The sequence below is a fragment of the Dipodomys merriami genome, unplaced genomic scaffold, assembly GCF_024711535.1.
Source record: "Dipodomys merriami isolate MVZ:Mamm:240054 unplaced genomic scaffold, mDipMer1.0.p SCAF_56, whole genome shotgun sequence".
In the NCBI taxonomy this organism is placed as follows: domain Eukaryota; kingdom Metazoa; phylum Chordata; class Mammalia; order Rodentia; family Heteromyidae; genus Dipodomys; species Dipodomys merriami.
The window spans coordinates 275,570-298,506 of NW_027206135.1; the positions used below are offsets into that span (position 1 = coordinate 275,570).

A 22,937-nucleotide genomic window follows, 5' to 3' on the forward strand; every position below is an offset into this window, starting at 1 on the left:
AATTTTTGGATCCATTCATCTGTGGTGGGGCATCTGGGTTGTTTCCATATCCTAGCTATTGTGAACAGTGCTGCAAAAAACATGGAGGTGCATGTGTCCTCGTATACTGGTTCCTGTTGTTCAGGGTAGATGCCTAGAAGTGGTATGACTGGGTCATAAGGGAGGTCAATCTTTAGCTTTTTGAGGACCCTCCAGACTGCTTTCCAAAGTGGTTGTATAAGTGTACATTCCCACCAGTAGTGTAATAGGGTTCCTCTTTCTCCGCATCCCCTTAAGGTGGGAGTTTTTGTTGCCGTAAGTTCACTGTTTTCTCTCCAAAGAGTATTCAAATGTTTATTGGGTGAATAAATCTATTTCACCACTATCCAATTCCAGAATATTTTCCTCGGAAAGACCTGTAGCCCTAACCAGCCTCCCGCCATTCACCTGTTCCTCAGGTGCTGATGAGCAGTCATTAAGTCCTTTGTCTCCATTGGTTTGCTAAGATGTGGGCTTTGAGGACTGGCTTCTGTGTGTTTAGTTTGCGTCTTCAGCACTCATCCACATTGTAGCAGGCTCCATTCCTCCACCCACACTTATTTCTCAGCCTACTCTCTTGTGCCGATCTCCAGCATTTTGTACTAGTCCATTACTTGAAAGGCACCTTGCTGTTTTCTGCTGCTTGGCTGTTAGGAACACTGCCGTGCGCATTCAGGTCTAAGCATTTTTTAAAATGTGCATGCAGGCTTTTATTTCTCTTGGGTGTATAACTGGAAGCAAAGTTCTGGGTAACAGAGTAACTCCATTTTCCCAAGGGACTGCCAAGCCATTTTTCAAATGTTGCTATCACTTCTATCCCGCAGTAAGGTGCGCTTCCTTTCTCTGAAACCTTGTGGTATCTGCCTCCTGGTCTGGCTGCCCTTTGTAGGCATGACATGGATCTGATTTGTACTTTCCCAGTGACTGACAGTATCCAACATCTGCTTACGTGCTTATTGGCTGTCATGACGGGGCTCTCGGTCAGGGGTAGGACTTTCCACAGACATTGAGTGGGCTTCCCTGGGGCAGAAGGTCCTGTGGAATTTGTTGGCTATGCAGGGCAGATCTAGAATGTTCTGTGGGAGAGCAAGGATAGGAAAACACCTCAGGAGAAGCAGCACTAATTGAGCAAGGTGAAGAATACGTGTGTGTGTGGGGGGGGAGTGTTAGTATAAAACCTGACTTGCAATTGTATCTCTAAAAGAAATCGTGGTGGAAACTCCATTTCTTGGAAGGGATGTGCTCTGGCCACCCATCCTTCAGTCCAGTTCTCCGCTGCTCCCCCTGACAGGGTTTCAGTGGGAAGAAAACCCTCCTCCTCATGGAGAGGAGGCTGTGGACCCAGCAGAGCCGAGGCTGCATCAGCCGTCATGGGTGAAGGGAGGGTGGAGGAGGGCGCACTGAGCTCGGGGTCCTGGCCTGGCTCCACCGAGGCCTGGCGCTGGCTGTGCGTTCATCTGTCATTCCCTCTGAGGTGGAAGGTGAGGAGCCCGGAGCCCCAGGTACCCCCCAGGCTAACAGCATGACTCTTGGGGTGTACTTCGCAGGCTGGGCCGCCGGAGGAAGACCATGAAGCTGTGTCGAGAGCTGTCTGACCTGGTCATCTACACGAATTCCGTGGCCGCCCAGGACATCGTGGATGATGGTAAGGCCTGGGCTCTCTCCTCTCCCTTTCCCACCTCCTTCCCTCACCTCTGCCCCCCCCCCCACCTCCAATGTCTGGCTCATCAGGTTGTTTCTGGGGCTGTGTAGGATCCCATTGGAGAGTGAGGGGAATGGATGCGGATAGGATTCTGCACTCTGTGAAGGCACTGTGGTGCTCACCTGGTTGCTCGAGGGCAGTTGTTTCCCGCAGGGCTGAGGACTGGGCTAATCAACACCTTAGGCAGCACTGGGCACGCAGGAAGCCTGGCTCCATGGCTGAGTCTCCCATTGCCATTCCAAGAGTGACAGGCCAGAGGGAAATGAGTATGTTGCGAACGCAAGGCCCTGCAGGGCTCCGTACTTTCAGGCTATGGCTTTGGTGAAAGTATTTGAGACGGTAGATTGGAACTCTCACGGAAAGAACGGGTGTTTCAGTGTCTGACGGTGCTGACCAGCAGCGAGCTGCCACACTGTGCTGATAAGTTCTAGCGAGCCAGACCCCCCGCCCCCCCCCACCAGCTGGGCTCTTTTTGATTGTCCTCCCTTTCATCTAGCTCCTGGATGCTTTGAAATAACCACTGTCACATGCAGCAGCTTCAGTCTCATTTAATTTTAATTCAAGTGACACAAAAATCAGGACCTCTGGTTTTCTCAGCACATATCATGGGGGCACGGAGATGGCTTTGTGAGGGCTTCTGTTCCTGTGAAATCTAGGCTGCTTTCCTGGGGCCTTCATCCTGCCTCACTCGCTATCTGCCTCTTCTGCAGATTTCCTGCCCTCTGTCCTCCTTCCCCTACTCTCTCCCCCTCCTCCTCGTCCTCATTCTCCTCTTACTCCTCCTTCCCCTCCTCCCTCTCCTCTTCCTCCCTCCCCCCTCCTCCTCTCCTTCCTCTCCTTCCCCTCCTCTCTCCCCTCTTTCCCCTTCTCCTTCCCCTCCTTCTTCCTCCTCCCCCTCCTTCCTCCTACTTCCCCTCCTTCCTCCTCCTTCCCCTCCTTTTCCTCCCCTCCTTCCCCTCATTCCTCCCCTCCTCCTCTTCTCCCCCTCCTTCCTGTTGATTCCTTCTTCATTGGGAAAGATATTCTGCTTGAGTCATGGCATAGATCATAGTTTTCTCTCCTCATGCTGAGCAGATTACTAGAATTCGTGGTGTGGGTGTATTCTGGGTAGAGCATAGGACATCCGGAATGCACAGGCACATTAGCAGATGCACGCTTCTGCCTGGGCAACAGATGGCCAATAACAAAAATAAAAACAAGGGAAGTCCTAAAATTGGAATTTGTGGCACTGGTTCTGTCAGGAAAGGCCTCCGTGGCAGTTGGCTGCATTGAATTTAGATTTTTTTCGCAGCTGCTTTTGTACATGTTACTTTTGGGCTAAAGGCTTCTCTGCATAGCATGAAGTGTGGGTAAACTGAGTCAACCTACCGTCTGTCTGCACAAGGCGCTGGGTCTGTCTCAGCCCGTCCCAGACATGCACAGACAGTGCAGACTTGTGCTCTATCCCTGGGACCATGATGCTGCCTCCTTTTACCTTCCCTCTGTCCCTGGATGCTGTGAATGTAACCTGTGTGTGGGGTGGAGTCACCCGATTCTGGGGGTGCTCCGGAGAGTTTGGTAGGTGTGAGGGCGGTGGGTTTGGGAGGATCTGTGCGTTCCGCTTGTGGCAGCCTGTTTCCCCGTCCACTCCGGGCTGTGGTTCTCAGCCCCCTCTGCCCTCCCCCTCATCCCCCCCCCCCCGCCCCGTCATACCTGCCAGGCACCACGGGCAACGTGCTATCCTTCAGCGAAACCAGGGCACACCAGGTCGTCCAGCAGAAGCCAGAGCAGTTCATGGTCTACAACCAGAAGCAGCTGACTAGGGTTTACCCCTCGGCCTACCGCATCGACTCCAGCAACTTCAACCCCCTGCCCTACTGGAACACGGGCTGCCAGCTTGGTGGGTGGGGTGGGGTGTGGCGGGGGAGGGGGAGGGCTGCCAGCCTGTGGGTGTGGAGGGAGGGGCTCCGCCCGGTCCTCCGGCCTCTCCCCCCCACCCTGCCCAACTCTCTCCCACTCCTCGCCACAGTGGCCCTGAACTACCAGTCCGAAGGGCGAATGATGCAGCTCAACCGCGCCAAGTTCAAAGCCAACGGCAACTGTGGCTATGTGCTGAAGCCTCAGCAAATGTGCAAAGGTGGGCAGCCTTCGGGCTCACTCCTGGCACCCAGAGGCCCAGGGACACGGCGGTAACTGCCATGGGGCGGGACACTAGCCCATGCACCGTGTGTGATCCTGACCAGGGTCAGAGGGGTGCTGCCACCTCAGGTGATAGAAAAATTCCAAGTGGTTTCCATGGGCCACATTGGAATGTCCACGTACTCATTGTCCGCCGTGGTTGTGGCACCGGAAGTTAGTCCTTCGGGGTTGGAGGTGTGGTCCAAGGGAGAACGCCCGCCTCGCACATGCGGGGTCCAGAGGTGACGCCCCAGTATTGCCACAAAGAAAAACTATTTCAACTACACTCTAGAACCCATGTGCCAGGTACTAGCACTCTGACATCCTGTCTCCATCTACAGGTTCTGAGAACCATTATTCCATTAGTCCATGATCTGTATGACTGAGAATATGTAGCATTTGGGTTTTTTGTTATGTGTGCCAGAATTATCCCACTTCCTGGAAAATCCTCCTTTTAAATCCATGGTGCTCGGGCTGGGAGGGTGACTCAGTGGTAGAGCGCTTGCCTTGCATGCCTGAGGCCCTGGGTTCGATTCCTCAGCACCACATAAGCAAAAAGGAAAAAGCCGGAAGTGGCGCTGTGGCTCAAGTGGTAGAGCGCTAGCCTTGAGCTGAAGAGCTGAGGGACGGTGCCTAGGCCCAGAGTTCAGGCCCCACAACCAAACCCAAAAAATAAATAAATAAAAATAAATCCATGATGCTCCAAACACCACAATTTAATATTTTTCGTGGATAAATACTATTCCACTTTGGATGCACACCACATTTTCTTAGGGGAGGCGCAGGGTCCACAGAGGCCGTGTGGGAAATTCATCGGCAGAGGGTGTAATGGTTGTTTCTTGTGTTGCTTGAAGTTTGTGCACTTTGTGTGTAGTGTGTGTGTACAGTGTCTGCATGTACAATGGATGTGTGTGTTCCACCAATCTCTGCTGTCTTGGCCTAGGTACTTTCAACCCTTTTTCTGGTGATCCACTTCCGGCCAACCCTAAAAAGCAGCTCATCCTGAAAGTTATCAGTGGACAGCAGCTTCCCAAACCTCCAGACTCCATGTTCGGGGACCGGGGCGAGGTGAGTACCCCAATCCTCCGGACTCCATGTTCAGGGACCAGGGTGAGATGAGTGTCCCAAACCTCCTCCTCTTTATTTCTGTAGATCATCGATCCTTTTGTGGAAGTAGAGATCATTGGATTGCCAGTAGACTGCTGTAAAGACCAAACACGAGTGGTGGATGACAATGGTAAGATGATGCTCTGTGTTTGCGCTTGGTGCTTGTGCTTGGTGTTTGTGCTTGGTGCTCATGCGTGGTGCTCGACAATGGTGAGACAATGTTCACTGCTCGTGCTTGGTGGGTATACTCAGTGCTCATGCTCGGTGCTCAAGCACTGGCTTGGCAAGGAAGAGCCAGAAGGAGACTCTGAGGGAGGCCTGAGGAAGGAAATCACATCTGTTGAGATGAGCAGTGTCCTAGTGTCCAGCATGGTGGGCTCAGCCTTGGTGAAGGTTTTTCAGCCTCTGAGCCTGAGCTCTGGGACGGATGCTGGAATTTGCTGTCACCAGTCAGCAGTTCTTCCTCAAGATGGCCGATTCTCCACAATGGGAAGTGTGAACTGTATTTTCAAGATCTGGGCTATAACACTCACTTGGGAAACACCCTGGAATATTTTTTTATCATGTTCTTAGGACGTACATCTCCCAAAGCTCTCCAAGAGAAGCCACATGTCTGGTTCACATCTCATTCTCTTTTAAACTTTTTTTTCTTTTGGTTGGTCGTGGAGCTTGAACTCTGGGCTTGGGTGCTGTCCCTCAGCTGTTCAGCTCAAGGCAGGCACTCTACCGCTTGAGCCACAGTGTCACTCTGGCTCTTTTGGTGGTTTATTGGAGATAAGAGTGTCACAGACTTTCCTGCCCAGATTGGCTTTGAACCATGATCCTCAGATCTCAGCCTCCTGAATAGCTAGGGTAACAGGCATGTGAGTCACTGGCGCCCGGCTATTTTTTTTTTTTTTTTAATTTTTGAGCATGTCAAACTAAAGATAAGCACAGCATACTCTAGCAGGTTTGCTTCTTCAATATTTCTTATACTGGAACAAAACAAAAAATAATAAACAATGAAGGTTTTAAAAACACATGTATTTTTTTTCTTTTTCTGTAAGGCTTAGGACTTGATCTCAGGTGTTCTACCTGGTGTTTTACCACTTGAGCTACAGCTCCACTTCCAGCTTTTGGTAGTTAATTGGAAATTAGAGTTTCAGACTTTTTTTTTTGCCTAGGCTGGCTTTAAACTGCAATCCTCAGATCTCAGCCTCCTGAGTAGCTCGATTTGTGGGCATGGTTAAGGTTATATATTTTTGAAAGTCAGCAATAGGTATTTTTTTCTTAATTAGACAAAAAAAAACCCAACACTGCTTATTTTTCTTTCTCACTGAGGACTGAGCTCAGGGCCTTGGGTTTGTCAGGGTGGTTCTCTACCATGGGACCACTCCCACTCCTTGTAGCTTGTTCTTCAGAGAGCGTCACACACTCTGTCCAGGCTGGTCTGGAACCTCCAACCCTCTGCCTCCACCTCCTGCTTACTGTAAGAATTAAGAGATGGTAAATGTACAGCCTTCCTAGTCCCGCACAGCACCTTGGCAGATGGTTGGTAATTACTGTAGACGCAGCATCTTCGGCAGGTGGGAAGCCAGTCTTGGAGGCAGCCCTCTGGGTTGTTCTACTCCATTTCTTTTGCACTGGTGAGAACTGACCTCGGGGCTGCTGAACTCTTCTTACATCATTGCTGTAGACTTACTGACACATTCTGACGGCCGAGGTGCATCCTCCTGCCGGAACAGACCGTCCACCGCTAATGACCATCTACAGAAACCCCTCACCCCGTTTTCCAGCAGTGGGGTGAGCCCTGAGGTGTGTTCTCAGGATGGCGTCTGAGTAGCTGGGTCATCTCTGAGAGCTCAGTGCCCACCACTGCAGCTTTCCGTGTCCTCTTTGCACCCGGACGTCATTGGTATGATTTTCCCTTTCCTGTTTCTCTAAGGATTTAACCCTGTGTGGGAAGAAACACTGACATTTACCGTCCACATGCCAGAAATCGCCCTGGTGCGGTTCCTCGTGTGGGATCACGACCCGATAGGACGAGACTTTGTGGGGCAGAGGACCGTGACCTTCACCAGCTTAGTGCCCGGTAGGCGAGAGCTGGTGGGTGTGAGCTGGTGTGTGAAAGCTGGAGGGTATGAACTGGTGGGTGTGAGCTGACAGGTGTGAACTGGTGGGTGAGAGCTGGAGGGTGAGAGCTGATGGGTGTGACATGGCGAGTGTGAACTGGCTGGTGAGAGCTGACAGGTGTGAGCTGGTGGGTGTGAGTTGGCAGGTGTGAACTGGCGGGTGAGAACTGATGGGGAGAGCTGACGGGTGTGAGCTGGTGGGTACGAGCTGACGGTATGAGCTGGCAGGTGTGAACTGGCATGTGTGAACTGACCCCTGTGCATGGCCGCTCTTTTGTTCTGGTTTTACATGGAGCTGGGGACTGAACCCAGGGCCTTACCGTGGCTGGCTGTTCCTCTACCTTTGTAAGATCTATGTGTGTCCTGTGTGCTGCACAGTTACATACAGCATGATCTACGTGGTGGTGGTGTGCTCAGAGAACAGGAAAGCCAAGGTCCAGTCACACGCCCCACCGTCTGTCCCCAGCAAGGCCACACCAGAGCAGGTTCCAACGCCATCTTTGCTTCCCAGGCTACCGGCATGTCTACCTGGAAGGACTCACAGAAGCCTCCATTTTTGTCCACATCACAATCAACGACATCTACGGGAAGGTGAGAAGGACAGAGGGTGGAAGTCCACATGGCCCAGCACAGCCCTGGCCCACGTCACTGCTGACTGGTGACAGCAGAGAAACGTGAAGTTTAGCAAACTGGTGTTTAATGGCAATGTGTCAGCGGCCTGGCGGCCAGGGCTCCACTCAGCAGAATCCTCTCCTCCCTTACCTTACCCAAGGGTCCTCTCTGGCCTTAAGAGAACCAGAAGATGATTGGCCTCCCAGGAAAACACTGATAGGACATAACCATGTTAATCGATGGGGTTAGACACTGAGTTTTACTGCAGTCCTGAAAAGGACTCACTTCTTTGCTGTGGGAAATGCAGGCTGGAGTTTTACCTGCCCCAAAGCTTTATACAAGCCAGTTCAGATGCTGTTCACCACGTCACCTGTGGATTGTGAATGGATTTAAAACCACCCACAGGACTTGAGAGAGAGGTGGGGGGGAGGAGAAGAGTAGAGGAGAGGGAGGGATCACAGGGCTCCCTTCACTGTTGGTCTGATGGAGGTCGATATGCCTGCAGACAGTTCTCCTGCTCTGAGTGATCAGGGCTTGGTCTGGTTGCACATTTCAGAATGGATGGTGCAGGTCGGGCTGGGGCAGGACTGTCCAGGGCTCCCTCCTGGCGTCCAGAGCCATCCTGGATCCCTGCCCCTTGATGTGAGGTAAAAACAGAACCACCTCATAGATAAGTACACAAGTTTGTCTCCAAATGTTGCCTGCTGTGTAGTAAACGCCCAAACGAGTTGGCCAATACTAATGTTGTTGTGACGGCAGCCACCAGAGGTTGAGTTGGGGGTCTCTGTTCCTGCATTTCAGATGAAGGGAATTAAGGATCTTTGCTTCTTTCCCATGGCTTTCTATGTTTAATCCCAGGTTTTTGTGTCTGCTGCCTGTTGGATCTTTCTACTGGCCTAATGAGTCACACCTAGAGAGACTTAAAAGTGATCCTAGGAATCCCAAGTTGAATCTGCACTATTCCTTGCACTCATCATGCCAGAGGGAAAAAAATACATTTGAAAATTTATTTCTAGAATTCTAGAAATACTTGGAAATGCGATAGAGGAAGTGTCTTGTGGGGCTTGTGTGTGTAAGTAGACGTCCATCCTTCAGTCACCTGTGTCCTCACGGTGTGCTGGGTCGGTGCCCATGGCCCAGTGCTGAGTGGACGCTGGGTGGGTTTGGAACTGGAGGGCAGGCCAACGCAGGGCAGGCATTGTTTTCTGTGTGTCCTCTCCCCTCCCTTGTCCAATGGGTACAAATGGCCCTGTGTCCTCTTCTCTCCTCTGCAGTGGAGCCCATTAATCCTCAACCCCAGTTACACCATCTTGCACTTCCTAGGGGCTTCAAAGGTAGCTGCCTGGCGCAGCGCTCTGTTCTTGTGGCCTGGTCATTGTCGGTGTTCATGGCGGCATGCTCGCTCATCTGCTCCAAACACATCTGTGGCTTCAGGGGCGCTGATGTTTGTGACAGCCCATCTCCCATTCCCACGCCTTGTCTGTGGGGAGGGGCCGTGGGGAAAGGCTGGTCCTGAACATGGAAGGTCGACGCTAAGAGGTGCATGCTGCTGTGCAGAGATACGGAGCGCGGCCTCCTCCGGGTCTCGCTGCCCCTGGATGGCTGCGTGCTCTCATTGTGCACTCGTGTCCCGTGCAGCTGTCATCACATGGGGGCTGGGACCGCATGGTGTCAACGGTTGTTGGTCCTTTTGTGTCTTCAGAACAGGCAGCTCCAAGGCCTGAAGGGGTTGTTCACCAAGAGCCCCAGGCCCGGTGCTTCAGAAAACAGTTCCCACTACGTTCGGAAACGATCCATCGGAGACAGAATTCTGCGCCGGACAGCCAGCGCCCCAGCCAAAGGCAGGAAAAAGAGTAAAATGGGCTTCCAAGAAATGGTAGAGATCAAGGATTCCGTGTCTGAAGCCACAAGGGATCAGGACGGAGTCCTGCGAAGAACCACTCGGAGTCTGCAAGCGCGCCCAGTCTCCATGCCTGTGGACCGGGGTCTCCTGGGGGCCTTGGAGCTCCCACTCCCCATGTCCGCGGCCCCTACTGCCACAGGGGCAAAGGAGAGCTCTCCGGGTAAGAGGCATGAGGTTTCACGAAGCTGCCTTCATCCCCTGTGGAGGATGGTAAAAGATACTGGAAACAGAAGGAGCTGTTTATTATTTATTATTTATTATTTATTATTTATTTATTTATTTATTGTCTTTCCTGGGGCTTGAACTCAAAGCCTGGGCGCTGTCCCCGAGCTTCTTTTGCTCAAGGCTAGCACTCTACCACTTGAGCCACAGCACCACTTCTGGCTTTCTCTGAGTAGTTTATTGGAGATAAGAGTTCCATGGACTTTTCTGCCCTGGCTGGCTTCAAACTGTGATCCTCAGATCTCAGCCTCCTAGGTAGCGAGGATGACAGGTATGAACCTCTGGCTCCTGGCAAAGGAGCAGCTTCAATACTACCTGCTTGCCCAAGATGATTTCAGACTTCAGAGGGGAGAGTGCAAACGGAGCTACTTGCTTCAGACACAGAGTCTTTCTGTCTGATATTGGGGGTGAGGTCAGAGAGCATGGGGCAACACCCTGGTGTGTGCCTGTCGCCAGGCTGCATGGAGAGGGGAGAAAATTGCCAAGTAGGAGTAGACATGCTAGTTTTCTAACTGGCTTTCTGCGATTGAATCAAACGTGCTGACTTTTCTGAGGCTGAGTATTCAGACACTTTTCTCCACACATTTCCATGGGGATAGAAAACCAAATGTGGAGAGCAAACTGTCACTTGTAAACTCTCTGCTTCCTTGACACATGGCCGATACCATGTCTTCCTGTGACCTGGGCCCCCTGGTCTGTGGCTCCTGCCTGGTCCGAGGCCCCAAGCATGGCAGTCAGGTACTGCTCACACTTCCTTCACCTCAGTGCCTTGCTGACTCTTATCAGGAATGCCTAAATAGGAACAAAGAGGAACCACCATTTTGCAAGGAAACAGAGCTCTCAACTTTTATCTACGACCCCCCCCCCCAATTCTGTCGTAGTCTTTTTAAGTTCCGAAATTCTGCCCATATCACCTCTCTGGAACAAATATGTTTTAACTGAGTCTGAATTATGTCAGAGAAGTTGAATGTGGTAGGCAATCCCCTTATCAAAATCATTCTCTATGCATCAATCTCATTTCTAAAATCTAGTTTCCTACAAAAGCCATTCCGATCTTTGTTAAGATGGTCCGAGTAGAAACAGCAATTCCTAGCTGGGTAAAGGAGAAAGGGGAGTTTAAAAGTCTGAAATTTCACTAACCACACTATCATAGAAGACAGGAAATATACTTCAAAGTTTACTTTATAACCCCATAATTTGGAAGATAAAGCTATGTTTTATAAAAATTGATGATAATTAACCCTGTTAATGATGCAGCTAAGATGAGGTTAATGCCGTTAGGATGAATTAGAAAGCCATCTCAAAGACCTGTTTTCATTATTCTTACCTCTGAAAACAGTTCTGTGAATCTATCAGCTGTGTTTACCTGTTAGCCAGGTGCCAGTAATCACCTAGCTACTCAAGAGGCTGAGATCTGAGGATTGCGATTTGAAGCCAGCCCAGGCAGGAAAGTCCATGAGATTCTTACCTGCAATTAACCACTGAAAAGCAGGAAGTAGACCTGTGGCCTTAGTGGTAGAACACTAGTCTTGTGCAAAAGAAGCTCAAGAACAGTGCCCTCCCCACCCCAAAGATGAGTTACTTTGGGCAAGTATGGAACAATTCACAATCACGCAATACTTCGTGTTGAGAAGACATACGGAGAAAAAGTAGAACATAAAATTCTAAACTTTATTCCATACTTCTGTCAAAGTGACTATCTCTGGTTGGTGACATAAAGGATATTGAATTGTTTTTTTCTTTATGTTTTGCTCTTAAGCTTTAAAAATTACTATGCAGGATTTTTTTCTCACTTTATGTTTTGCTCTTAAGCTTTAAAAATTATTATGCAGGATTTTTTTTTCTCAGTTAAATGCTTAGTGAGACAAATCTTTTTCTTATATGACTCCGAAAACATTAGAAGATAATTCAACGAATTATCAAGAATAATTCAAGAATAATTGAACATTTAATGTTATGTTAGTACATGTCAGTCAGCCATGAACCTGAGTTACTGGAAGTTGTGTGTCTTTATACTTTTCCTTACTGGTCTGACGTCATACTTCCAATTCTGGGGGGCAATTCAATATAGAACTTGTTTACTAAAAACAAAAACAGCATTAAACACATTATTAGTAGCATGGTCTTAAAATCGGTAGCCAATTCTTTACATCTTTAAGTCAGTAGATACTGATTTTGTGATTCACCCTCTAGTTGTTTTAGTTGGTTAAATTTAATCTCTTGCCAAAATGTCTTTTTAAGTGGTATCATTTGCGATTTTTCTTTTTGCTAATAGATGTCTAACTGTAAAGCTTACAGTCTCTTGCTTCCAGGAAGTGCAATGCTGTGTTTAACAGAGCTGTCTTGTTCTGTTTTTTTATTACCACGCTTCTGTGTAGTACAAATCTGAATAGGACGCCACCGCAGGTAATCCTCACTGTGAAACTATGGTGACTCATTGGCATTTTCTTTTGGACAATGAATATTAATTACATCCTTAGCCGATGTAATGCCATTCACAGGGAGCTCCGGTGACGTCCCCATAAACATACTGTACTATTTACTCATCACACATGCACTCTTCTTTGCAAACCTGTGCGACCCATAATTCTCTTCTGCACGGTGTAACAGCTTCACATTCTCCATTTGTCCGTCTCAAGACAAACGTGAGTGTTTGCAGGTAAGGTGATATGCCACTCCTAAAGTGTTGTTTGTTTCATTCAGCAGAAGGCAAAGATGGCAGAAGAACAGGACAGGCCAGTAGAAAAGGCCCACCTTTTCCAGATTTCAACCAAGAGCTGTCCTCACCCTCCTCTTCTGCCCTCCTCCATAAAGATGCCAGCCCGGGGGCCACCCATGTCCTCTCCACCATGGTCCCCACCCAGCCACAAGCCACCAGCGACAACGGCCAGGAGGGCCCGGGCCCCAGCTGGTCTCTGGGGCTCCAGTCCACCCTCCTCCCCCGCTCTTACCCAACACAAAACCTGCGAGACAAGCAAGCCAAAGAAGGGGGGAAAGCGGAGGGTGGGCACAGCACCCTCTCCCCAGGCGGCCTGTGGGGCGGCCGGGCTGGGGCGCGAGCATCCTTGTCTCTGTCAGACATGTCCGCGCTCTGCTCCGCCACGCCCGACCTGCACTCCACGGCCATCCTGCAGGACGCAGACGTCTCCCTCCTCCTGGACAACGCCACCTTCACGGGCGACACGGAGCCAGGCAGCTCCATCTCGGCACTGATCGCACGCTTTGAGGAGCCTCACGTCCAGGCTGGCTATCCTCCCCCGGCCTCCCAGCGTGGAGGCTCTGGGGACGAGGCTGTCCCGTCCTTCCTGTCGTCCCTGGAGCTCAGCCCACTCCTCAATCCTGAGAGCTTCGCCACCCCCACTGGGACCACCCGCCCTCCCCACTCCAAATCCATGCCCGCAGAGGCCCCTTGTGCTACAAGCCTACGGGGGTCCCCTGATGCTCCTCGTGGTGGGTTCCCCCAAACTCCCATCCGTGGGAAGCACTGGGAGCTGCTAAGTGGCAGCAGCTCTGCCCCATCCACCGACCTGACCCTGAGCTATGACATCATGGCGGGCCCCGTGCGCTGCGTGGATTCTGGAGAGAGCAGCCTGGTGGAAATGGACGGCGCGTCAGGAGATCTGTCTCTGACCACCTGCCACGAAGGAGGCTTGGCTGCCACTCCACTCGCCTGTCCAGTCAAGCTGGAATACGGCCAGAATGTGCTGGAACCCTGCCCGAGAGACTGGGGGAATGGCTGTTGTGCGGAAATGCTCCGGTCTCACCACTGGGAAATTCTCCCCAGTGGTGAGAGGCCTCCGCACCCGGCCTCCCAGGGCGCTGGTGCTGAGCACCACGTCCCGGCCTCACAGAGAGGAAGGCGCCAGGCCAGCGAGCCCCAGCAGGCCGCTGTCCAGGGTGCGCAGGCCCCCGGGCCAGCCCCAAGGCCACCTGCTGCCCTGTCCAGTCCCTGCAAATCCAAAAGCCTGGGGGACTTAACCTCGGAGGACATCGCCTGCAACTTCGAGAGCAAGTACCAGTGCATCAGCCGCAGCTTCGTGCCCACGGGCGGGGCGGGCAGGCTGGGGGCGGCCTCAAGGACGTCCGGCCTGGGGCCTCTGGACGCCCTGACCCAGCAGCTGCGGCAGCTGGTGAACTTAGAGCAGGAGGACGGCTGTCAGGTGCGGGACTCCAGGCAGGAGGCCGGCCAGCTGCCGCAGGCGCTGGTGCGGAAGCTGTCCTCCAGGAGTCAGAGCCGAGTTCGGAACATCGCCAGCCGTGCCAGGGAGAAGCAGGAAGCCAGCAGGCCGAAGGTGGGTGACGCTGGCCCGGGGGGTGGCGTGGTTCTCAGGAAGAGGCCGCCGGCGCCCGGGCTGGCTGTGAACCGCCACTCCACCGGCTCCTACATCGCAGGGTACCTGAGGCCCTCAAAGGAGGGTGCCCTGGAGGGCCGGGGCATCCCCGAGGGGGCCTGCGCGGTGCTGCGCGGCCGCTGTGCCGACCAGTGCCGTTCAGACGGCCCAGTTCTGCAGACTGAGCCAGGCCTGGACGAGAAACCAGAGATTTATTTTCTTCTGAGGCTGTGATGCGTATGAAGTGGACACTTCAGCGATGTTTACAAGGTCCTGTGTAGAATGTCCTGTTTTTGTTTTTTTTTTGTTTCGTTTTTGTCCACAAAGAGGAGCCAGGCTTTGAAATGCTTAGCAAATGTGATTTTAAAGCTGGGGTGTCACTCTCCCTTTGACCTCCCGTGTCCCCCATGTGTGGATTTGTGACACTGCCTCTGTACCCCCAACCTCTCCGCCTGAGGTGCTGTGTGACCTGGATTAAATGCATGCCCTGGGTGTGAAACTGCCCGGCCGCCTGGCTACAGGCGTCAGTGTCTGTCCCCTGCCCTCACATCCCAGTCACAGGTAGCATCATTTCTTCCATAAATGTTGAGTCCATCAAGCGACTTCATGAAGGACTACAGGACAAATCCTTCATTTGAAGCTGTGGTCAGTTTTTCCTTCTAAATTGAGAAACCCAGATGCAGAGGGGTGTGTGTGTGTGTGTGTGTGTGTGTGTGTGTGTGTGTGTGTGTGTGTGTGTGTGTGTGTGTGTGTGTGTGTGTGTGTGTGTGTGTGTGTGTGTGTGTGTGTGTGTGTGTGTGTGTAATTAGGGATAAAAGTCTCAAGAATTCCCTGCTCGGGCCGGCTTCACACCATGATCCTCAGATCTCAGCCTCCTGAGTAGCTAGGATTACAGGTGTGAGCCACTGGTGCCCGGCCTAGGTGCATTTTTGTAATTCAGTTAAAAGATATTTGAAAAAGTAACTCTACCTAAAGATTTCCCCTGCTCCACCCAGAATGGGCTGTGAGGAAGAAGACGATCTTCTCTATTTAAGGGCAAACTGATTGTTTTACATGGATTTTGTTACATATTTTTGCTAATTGCTTTGTATGTAACAAGGGCTGAGTTACCAGGCTATTTGCTGTCATACTTATTAATTTTCTGATGATAACTTACAGAGTTCAAAGGAAGATTTTCAGTGTAACAGACTGCTATCAGAATAGACAGTATAGCACCACAAGTCATTAACTTCTCCCAAAGGGGGGGAGAAATATTTTCTCACAATCAGAGCTGAGTGGCTAATGAGAAGAAAGCTCCCCCTTTCAGGCAGGGAACTATATTTTGGTACCAACATACATCTGTCTTGCTGTGAATCCACTTTTCAATCGCATGTTCAGATGTCCCGCTTGCTTTTTGTAACAGTAAATGTAATGATGTTCTTCCTGGAATTCACAGAAATAGAATTAAAGCAGATTTTTGGACACTTGGTGACTGTTTCTTTCATTGTCATTATAAAGATGATGTACGGCGGGGGAGGGGGGGCGCCGGCAGTTACATAAATCAGGTAAAGATTGAACGTCTGGTTTTTAAATGATTGCAGTTTGTGTGGTGATAGTAGTTGGAGGGATTGAATATATTATCCATTTCCTAAGAAGAATGGGAAATGTCCTCTACAGAGGGTAGTTTCAGGCATGTCTGAGTGTTTCCATTATGTCTTAATGGTATGTTGGGAAGGTAACTTGAGAAGACGGCATGTGGAAGCCAGCCACAGTGGCACACACCTATAATCCCAGTGCTTGGTTAGCTGAGTCAGGACGGATCTTGAGTTGAGGCCAGTTTGGGTGACCTAATGAAACTCTGTGTTGAAAACAAAGCAAATGAACAAAAACATCCCATGGAATGAGTTTCTTTCCATTTGGTATTGATAATACAAGATTAAAAAAAAAAAAAAACATTTGCCCATCAGACAGGGTGAAGCATGCCTGCCTGTAACCAGCTCCTTGAGAGACTGTCACGTTTGAAGCTAGCCTGGGCAAGGTTCACAAGACCCCATCTCAACAAACAAAATACAAAAACAAAAACAAAGTGGCTGAGGGCATGGCTTGCTTAGCAAGCTCAACATCCTGGACTGTGTCCCTACTGTGCAAATCAGTCCATTGATCAATCAATCATCCATCAAAATAATTGGTAATGGGCCTGATTGTTGTGTGGGCTGTGGCAATGAACTTTGTGATGGGCAGTAGGTGGTGGTGGTGGTGGTGGTGGTAGATTGTCACTGCTTCCCAGGATCCCCGAGTAGGAATGGTCTTTGTGCACGGGCCCTTAAAGGCTGGGAGGGGCAGGAATGTCTCAATCATGGACACAGGGACTGGTCTCTGCCCTTAGTGACCTTTGCCTTCTTGGGCTTTACACCGCTAGTGTTCAGGACAAGGCTACTTTAAAAACTAACCAAGGCCCAGTACCCTTGTGTTGGGCAGGATCTACATAATGTAAAGACAATGAGTAGCCGTTAGCTATTTTTTGTGACCAGATGGAATCTCTGTTTTCAAAAAAGCAAGAGGGAAGAAAAAGAAGAGTGTCCTGGTGGTAAAAGCCGTGCAGCCCGGCCGTCGATGGCCGAGGCTGATGATGGAACTACTGCCCTAGTGTCCACACACACCTGTTCCCCCTGCCCCCCCACGCATGGTGGAGGAAAGCAATTTCACGACGATCATTCGGGATTTCCTAATAAGCAGGAGGAGGCAATAAAGACTCCATTTTAATATCCAAGCTTCAAATTTAATATAGAAACTTAAATCGTAATAAAAATGCTTGATGCTCAGCTCAGACCCCGTGGGATTTCTTTGGTTTGTTCAGAGGATGGATGGGAGGCTGCCTGAACCCATGGAATTCACACCACAGGGGGGATTTGCACCACAAAGGGATTCACACCACAGGAAGGGGGGTAGATTTATAGGGGGAGATTCCCACCACAGGGATTTGCACCATGGGTGGGTAGGTGGGGGACCTCTGAACCAGCTTTCTGATAAGGAGATTTCTTGTTGAGAGCTACACTTCCTGGAGCTGCTGGTGTCTGCGGATCTGAGGAGCCTCGGTTTCCTCTGCGGACTCCTCTCTGAGGCGGGGTGTTGAGGGAGAGGCAGTGGACAGAAGCCTGGGGTAGTGCAAAGATGCCACAGTCCACTTGTTTGGGCTGAGACACCCCAAGGAGCTCAGTGCAGCCCTCTGGGGGCGTCTCCCCGGACAGAGTGCAAGGCGAGGACTGTGCCCTAATCAATGGATTGATCATGTGGTGGATTAATAATATGGGGGCATGATTGGGGGGTGTTGGTGACAAAAAGGTGGTGGGACTTTGGAGGAGCAGCTCACAAGAAATGTCCTGGGGACTCTACCTTGTCCCTGCCCCTTCCTGTACCCTCTCCTCTGCTTCCTGTTCTCAGCACTGCCCAGCTCCGTTGCCCTTAGCATTGCCCACGCTGCAGCAGCTGCAGCGTGCTTGACACGGTCTCCTGTCTCCAGTAGGTGCACACCTTGCTGTGCTTTGGCTCTAGAATGTTCCCTGTGTGTTGAAGGCTTGGATACCTTTAGGAGGTGGTAAGAATGTCCAGGAGGCGGAGCCTGTCAGGTCATATGGGGTGCCTTTGAGGGGACTGTGGGACCCCCACCCTTCACTGATTACCAACAAAGTGGGTGGGCCTCAGCGGCCACACACACCTCACGTGGCGCGCCTGCCCTGTGGCCCCGGCTGGCCTCACATGCGGGATCTCCTGGTTTGGGCCTCCACACTGCTGGGATTACAGACATGCCCCAACGTTCTTGGCCCTCCTCTGGTTCATTACCTGTCTGGTGTCTGTAGATGTTCTAATAAACCCTTAGCTAAAGTAATTTGCAAAACTGGCTTTCAGAACCAACACTTCTTGCTCCTTTTCCTGTGTAATCAACCTGAGCGGGTCCTGAGTGCCGGCCACCACACTGGCTGAGCACAGAATTTATGCAGTGAGAACCTTTCTCGCCCCTCGTCCTCCACTGAGCCTCTCCCCACTGCTCATTGGCAACAGGTGCTGGTTCATAAAAACAATTGTGTGCCAGGGACAGGCTGAGTCTGTGATAGACATCCCTTCCTGTATCTCCAGGAGCCGTGGCCTGCTGGGCAGGGGTCAGTAGGGAACAGGTCCAGTGACAGTGCCCGGGCCCCGGGCCCCGGGGGACAGGCCTGGTGACAGTGCCTGGGCCCCATGTCTGGAGTCTGCTCTTCTCCACACACCAGTCCCCCATGCTGCCTGCTGCACATTCCCATCTCCTGCAAAAGGGAGGCCGTTGGGGATGGCACGGGTTCATGGGGACGGACAAGCTGGTCCCGGCTCACACTGCTGTGGCTTTGCACTGTTTGGCTCGAGATGACGTCTCCTCTCCATTTGGATACTAGGCTGGACTGCTATATACACACAAGACAGAGTCTTCCTCTCCTGCCCTGAACTCCTGGCCTCTCAGGGGTGTCTCCAGTCTCCCCCTCTCCTCCTATGCCTGAGGCTACATGTGGGTGTGCCTACTTCCTTCCCTTTGGAATATAATTTCAATTTTTTTTCTACTTGCTTTTGTGCCTTCTGCACAATTCCCTGTGTGCAGCTTTTCTTCCCGTGGAGACAGAAATTCATATTTATGCTTTACAGGCAGATGCATGGTTATTAGAAGAAACAGAGTGTCCCCATCTGTCTATAAGAGAAACGCACATTCAACGGTTTTGATCAGAAGTTGATGAGGGAAAGAAATCACTCATTTGTGGAAATCCTTCACTTCTTCCCATTCCCATTTGTCTTAAAATTGCTAACTTCTTTTTCAATCAGTCCCTTATTTGGGTCCTTTTAATATTTCTGTGTTGAGGAGGTAGTGATTTTATGGTGTAACTTGTGCTTCTTGTGGTTTTTTTTTTATATCTAGTTTATAATTCTCATTTTATTTTTATGGTGGGGCTGCAGCTTGCCCTGACGCACTACAGATTCTGACCGAATCAACATCCTGAAGACTTTCATGCTGATTTCCACTGTGTCCTCCACTTCTAGTTGGCATTTCAGTACAAGCTTGCTCTCTCTGACTTTACTTCTTTGAAGCAAATTCCTGCTCTAGCCCATGTTGCCAAGGCTGACTTCAGCCTCTGGAGAAGCTGCCTGGCCTTTGCAGTTTGCCTTAAATAATGATTTGAACAACTTTTTTTTTTAAAAAACAACTTTATGTTTTGAAGTAAATTAAGCCTTGCAAAAATAGTTTCAAATTTAGTATTAATGATTCCCTCATCTATCCTTCCCGAATATCAAAGTCTTATACAACTGAAGCCAGTGATGGGAAACAGGACTCGGACCTCTGAAAGCAGGGATTTGTTCGGTGGACACTCTTGTCATGGAAGGAGAAATGCACCATTTGCTGTTTGACAATCTCAGCCCGTTGTAAGGTCACTGGCAACACTCGAAGTGGGAGTTTAGACCACATGGCTGCTCCCTGTCCTCCTTTGCTTAGCCTAGTGACATGAAAAACAGCCAGACAGCTTCCTTGTGTTCATGATAGTTCCCAAACATCCCCCAAAAGTGTCATACATAGAATTGTTTAGCTCCCTTCCATGGCCAGAATATGCCACGTACAACTAGTGAGAGAGAGTGACAGAGAGAGAGAGAGAGAGAGAGAGAGAGAGAGAGAGAGAGAGAGAGAGAGAGAGAGAGAGAGAGAGAGAGAGAGAGAGAGAGAATAACAACAGAGGCTGAGCAGATCAGGACAGGAGAGCTAACGGTGAGCCTCAAGGCCTGAGCGCCAGGAGAGTCAATAGTATAAGAAAGAATTCTTGTACTATAAGAAAGAATTCTCCTGGCCTTTCCTTCTTGCCAGGTTTTCGGTGTCCTGGAAGAGGCTTACCACACCAGAAGAGCCATGTGCTTTTTTCAGTCTCCCAATTCCAGTGTCAACTTCTCTAGAATGTGATCCTGGACACACCAACAAGAATATGTACCCAATTATTTGGGGACACTGCACCAATAAAGTTGACAAGGACATCACATCTTCTCGGAAGCTCACACCGTTCTGTCTCATAACTGGTCACGTTGGTTCAGCTGCCCTCTGGAGAAAGCTGTTTCCTTGGCTTCACTGTTAGCAATTTCTTCACATTAGTCATTTCCTCTGTGCATTGGATAAATGTCTGTGTAAGATCCTGGAAACAGTATTTAATATTAAGTTCTCTGTCTCTTATCATACTCATATCTACTAATTTTTGGCACTAATTGATGATCGTTGACTGAGTTCATTCTCTAATGTTGGCACATGACGAGTTAGCAGTTCCTTCACTACTTCTATGCTGATTATTTGGGTTGTTTATTTACAGGTGGGGTCTGGCTGTGTAGCCCAGGCTCACCTCCACTTGGAGATCCTCCTCCCTGGCTCTGGGATGCTGGGATCACAGGTGTCTCTTATCAGTGTTAATGTATATAGATTGATTGATATCCGCATGCACTCATGAATAGTCATGGATAGTCATTAGTTTTCTTGGTTATAACCCATTAGTATATAAGTTGTTCCAATCGTGCTGGGTTCTGGGATTAGGAGGCCTTCTTTAAACCCTGTTTGAGTAGCTTTGTTTTGTGACTTTTCCTGAGCAAGCTCTAAGGTGAGGGTGTAGACAGGCTACTTCCTGGGTGACCACAGCATCTGCACAGGAATCTCCCAAGAAACTTCCAGAAGTCCTTAGCTCCCACTTCTTGCCTGGGAGCCAGAAGCGTTTCTCTTCTTCGATTTCTTTCTATTTTAACTCTATTATACTAAAACAAATGCTTGCTAAAACCTAAAAAAATTATTTACTCCATAAACATGCTTAGAGACACTATATTGTACAATGAGAACTTAATAATAGAGAGAAACACAAAACAGGCCTAGCAACACACCAGCCCCTTCTCAGTACCCCAAGTTATTTCACTCTTCTAGATCAATACCTGTTTGGATCTTTTGGCATTGTGTCAAAATGTTACAAAGACATTTTCACAGCCAGAGACACTATTTCAAAATGAAATGTGAGGAGCTTGAGAACACTGACATTTTAAAGTGATTTCTACGGGCTTGATTTTATGAATAATAAATTCTTAGCATTCAATGCTCGTATATTTTTCAAACTTACTTTTCTCACAAAGTCTTAGTCGCTGAAGGAAACATAATGTATCATTTATATTCATTGCTTTCTGTTACTTCAAATCACAGAAAGCAATTTTAGCTATCTTATTCTAAAATGACTTTATTGAATGAAGGTGTGGGAAATTCAAAGGCCGGACGAGAGTCTGGCTCAACCAGCTGCCCACGGCTCTCCCTGACATCCGAGATGTTCAGGAGGCTTAGATCTTGAGAACTGAGTTAAAAAGCCAGCCCAGGAAGAAAGGTTCCCAAGACTCTTATCTCCAATTAGCCAGCAACCAAACCAAACCAAAGAGCCTGACTAGAGGTGTGGCTCAACTAGAAAGGCAAAAGCCAGGCAATCGAGCAAATGGAGAAAGTGCAAGGCCCTGAGTTCAAGCCCCAGTACTGGAAAAGAAAAGAGTGGACAGGTGTGAAGAGAGGCCCCAGGGAAGAATGGAAGTAGCAGCAGACCCTCTGAAGGATGCTGAAGATGGTGTCTGTGACATTTTATTCAAGAGCCAAAGACCAAAGGCAGAGAGAGCAGCATGCTTTGACTGCCCATCGTCCAAAGGCTGGGCGCAGGTGTGGGGCATGGTGGTGTAGCACTCAGGAGGCTGAGGCAGGTGCATCGCAGTGTGAGGCCGGCCCTGGCCACACAGTGAGGTCTGGTTTCCAAGGTTAGAAGGGTGGGTCCTCCTGAAGACAAGCCTGTCCGGCTTCATCCTCCCCTGCATCCGTCCCCCAGAGCACACCCTGAAGCAGGTAATGAAAGGCAGGCAGTGTTTGGGAGATGACCCCAGGTGAGGGGGGGACACATAAGTTAGGGCTGAGTTCTCCAAACCACCTCTGCTCTGCCCTGAAGGTTCCCAGGTGCTCAGGCTGGAGCTTGTCTCAGCCCAGGCAGAAGCTGGCCCTCTCCCGCCGCACCCCTTCCCCTCCCCATCCCCCAGCCAGGGCCAGGCTCCCCGGCATCCACTCTGGGGCAGGTTTAGCTCACCTGGTGTGAGAGACAGTGTGCCATGACAGCCAGACACAGGGGCTCTGAGTCCAGGCCCTGTGCCCAGACAGCATGCAGGAAACCCAGGCAGGGCTGCCAGGCTGGGCCTGAGCACACAGGAGAGGCTGTGCCTAGAAGGGAGGCTGGGTTGGCAAAAATGATAGCTCATTCATTTCATCAAGTGCACCTCTCACCTTAGAAAAACAAGTCTGACATCCCCACAGTATCTCGTAAGGTCATCCTCTTCAGAACACGGGAGCAGCCTGGGTATTGGGAGTTCCACACATGCGGCACGGTGCATCCTCGTGGACCCCCACACTCAGGCCATTCTACTATAGTCCAGAAAAACAGGGAAAATTTAAAACAAACTGCAGACATAGCAAAGCAATCCTGGGCACCTGGTGTCTTTTAAGTAAGCCAGTTCCTTGTACTTGCCCTTAAGCTAGCACAGGGGTCAAGATGACCTTTGAGCTTTACTGTCAGCTCCCAATGGCTCCCAACATCTCCCCTGTCTTTGTTTAAAGAAGGGAACCTGCCAGTCTTAGGTTGGGTGGATCGCCTTGTCTGCCTTACCTGTCATCAGGAACTTCTTCAGAGCGAAGCTGAAGGCCCTGTCTTAGGTTGGGCAGACTGACACCCCCTCTTACCCGTCTC

General features: G+C 50.2%; 1 protein-coding gene across 1 annotated transcript in view; it reads left to right on the top strand.

The window, feature by feature from the left end:
* LOC138812152 (1-phosphatidylinositol 4,5-bisphosphate phosphodiesterase eta-1-like) overlaps window positions 1-15,616 on the top strand; it is a 115,510-nt gene extending 99,894 nt beyond the window's left edge. The window contains exons 15-23 of the mRNA XM_070000080.1: window positions 1,566-1,663; window positions 3,420-3,599; window positions 3,729-3,836; window positions 4,821-4,945; window positions 5,030-5,114; window positions 6,909-7,055; window positions 7,607-7,686; window positions 9,410-9,770; window positions 12,536-15,616. Coding sequence (XP_069856181.1) covers window positions 1,566-1,663; window positions 3,420-3,599; window positions 3,729-3,836; window positions 4,821-4,945; window positions 5,030-5,114; window positions 6,909-7,055; window positions 7,607-7,686; window positions 9,410-9,770; window positions 12,536-14,397 — 3,046 coding nt within the window. The 3' untranslated portion in view covers window positions 14,398-15,616. The remainder of the gene's footprint in view (window positions 1-1,565; window positions 1,664-3,419; window positions 3,600-3,728; window positions 3,837-4,820; window positions 4,946-5,029; window positions 5,115-6,908; window positions 7,056-7,606; window positions 7,687-9,409; window positions 9,771-12,535) is intronic.
* Window positions 15,617-22,937: the final 7,321 nt, after the last annotated feature.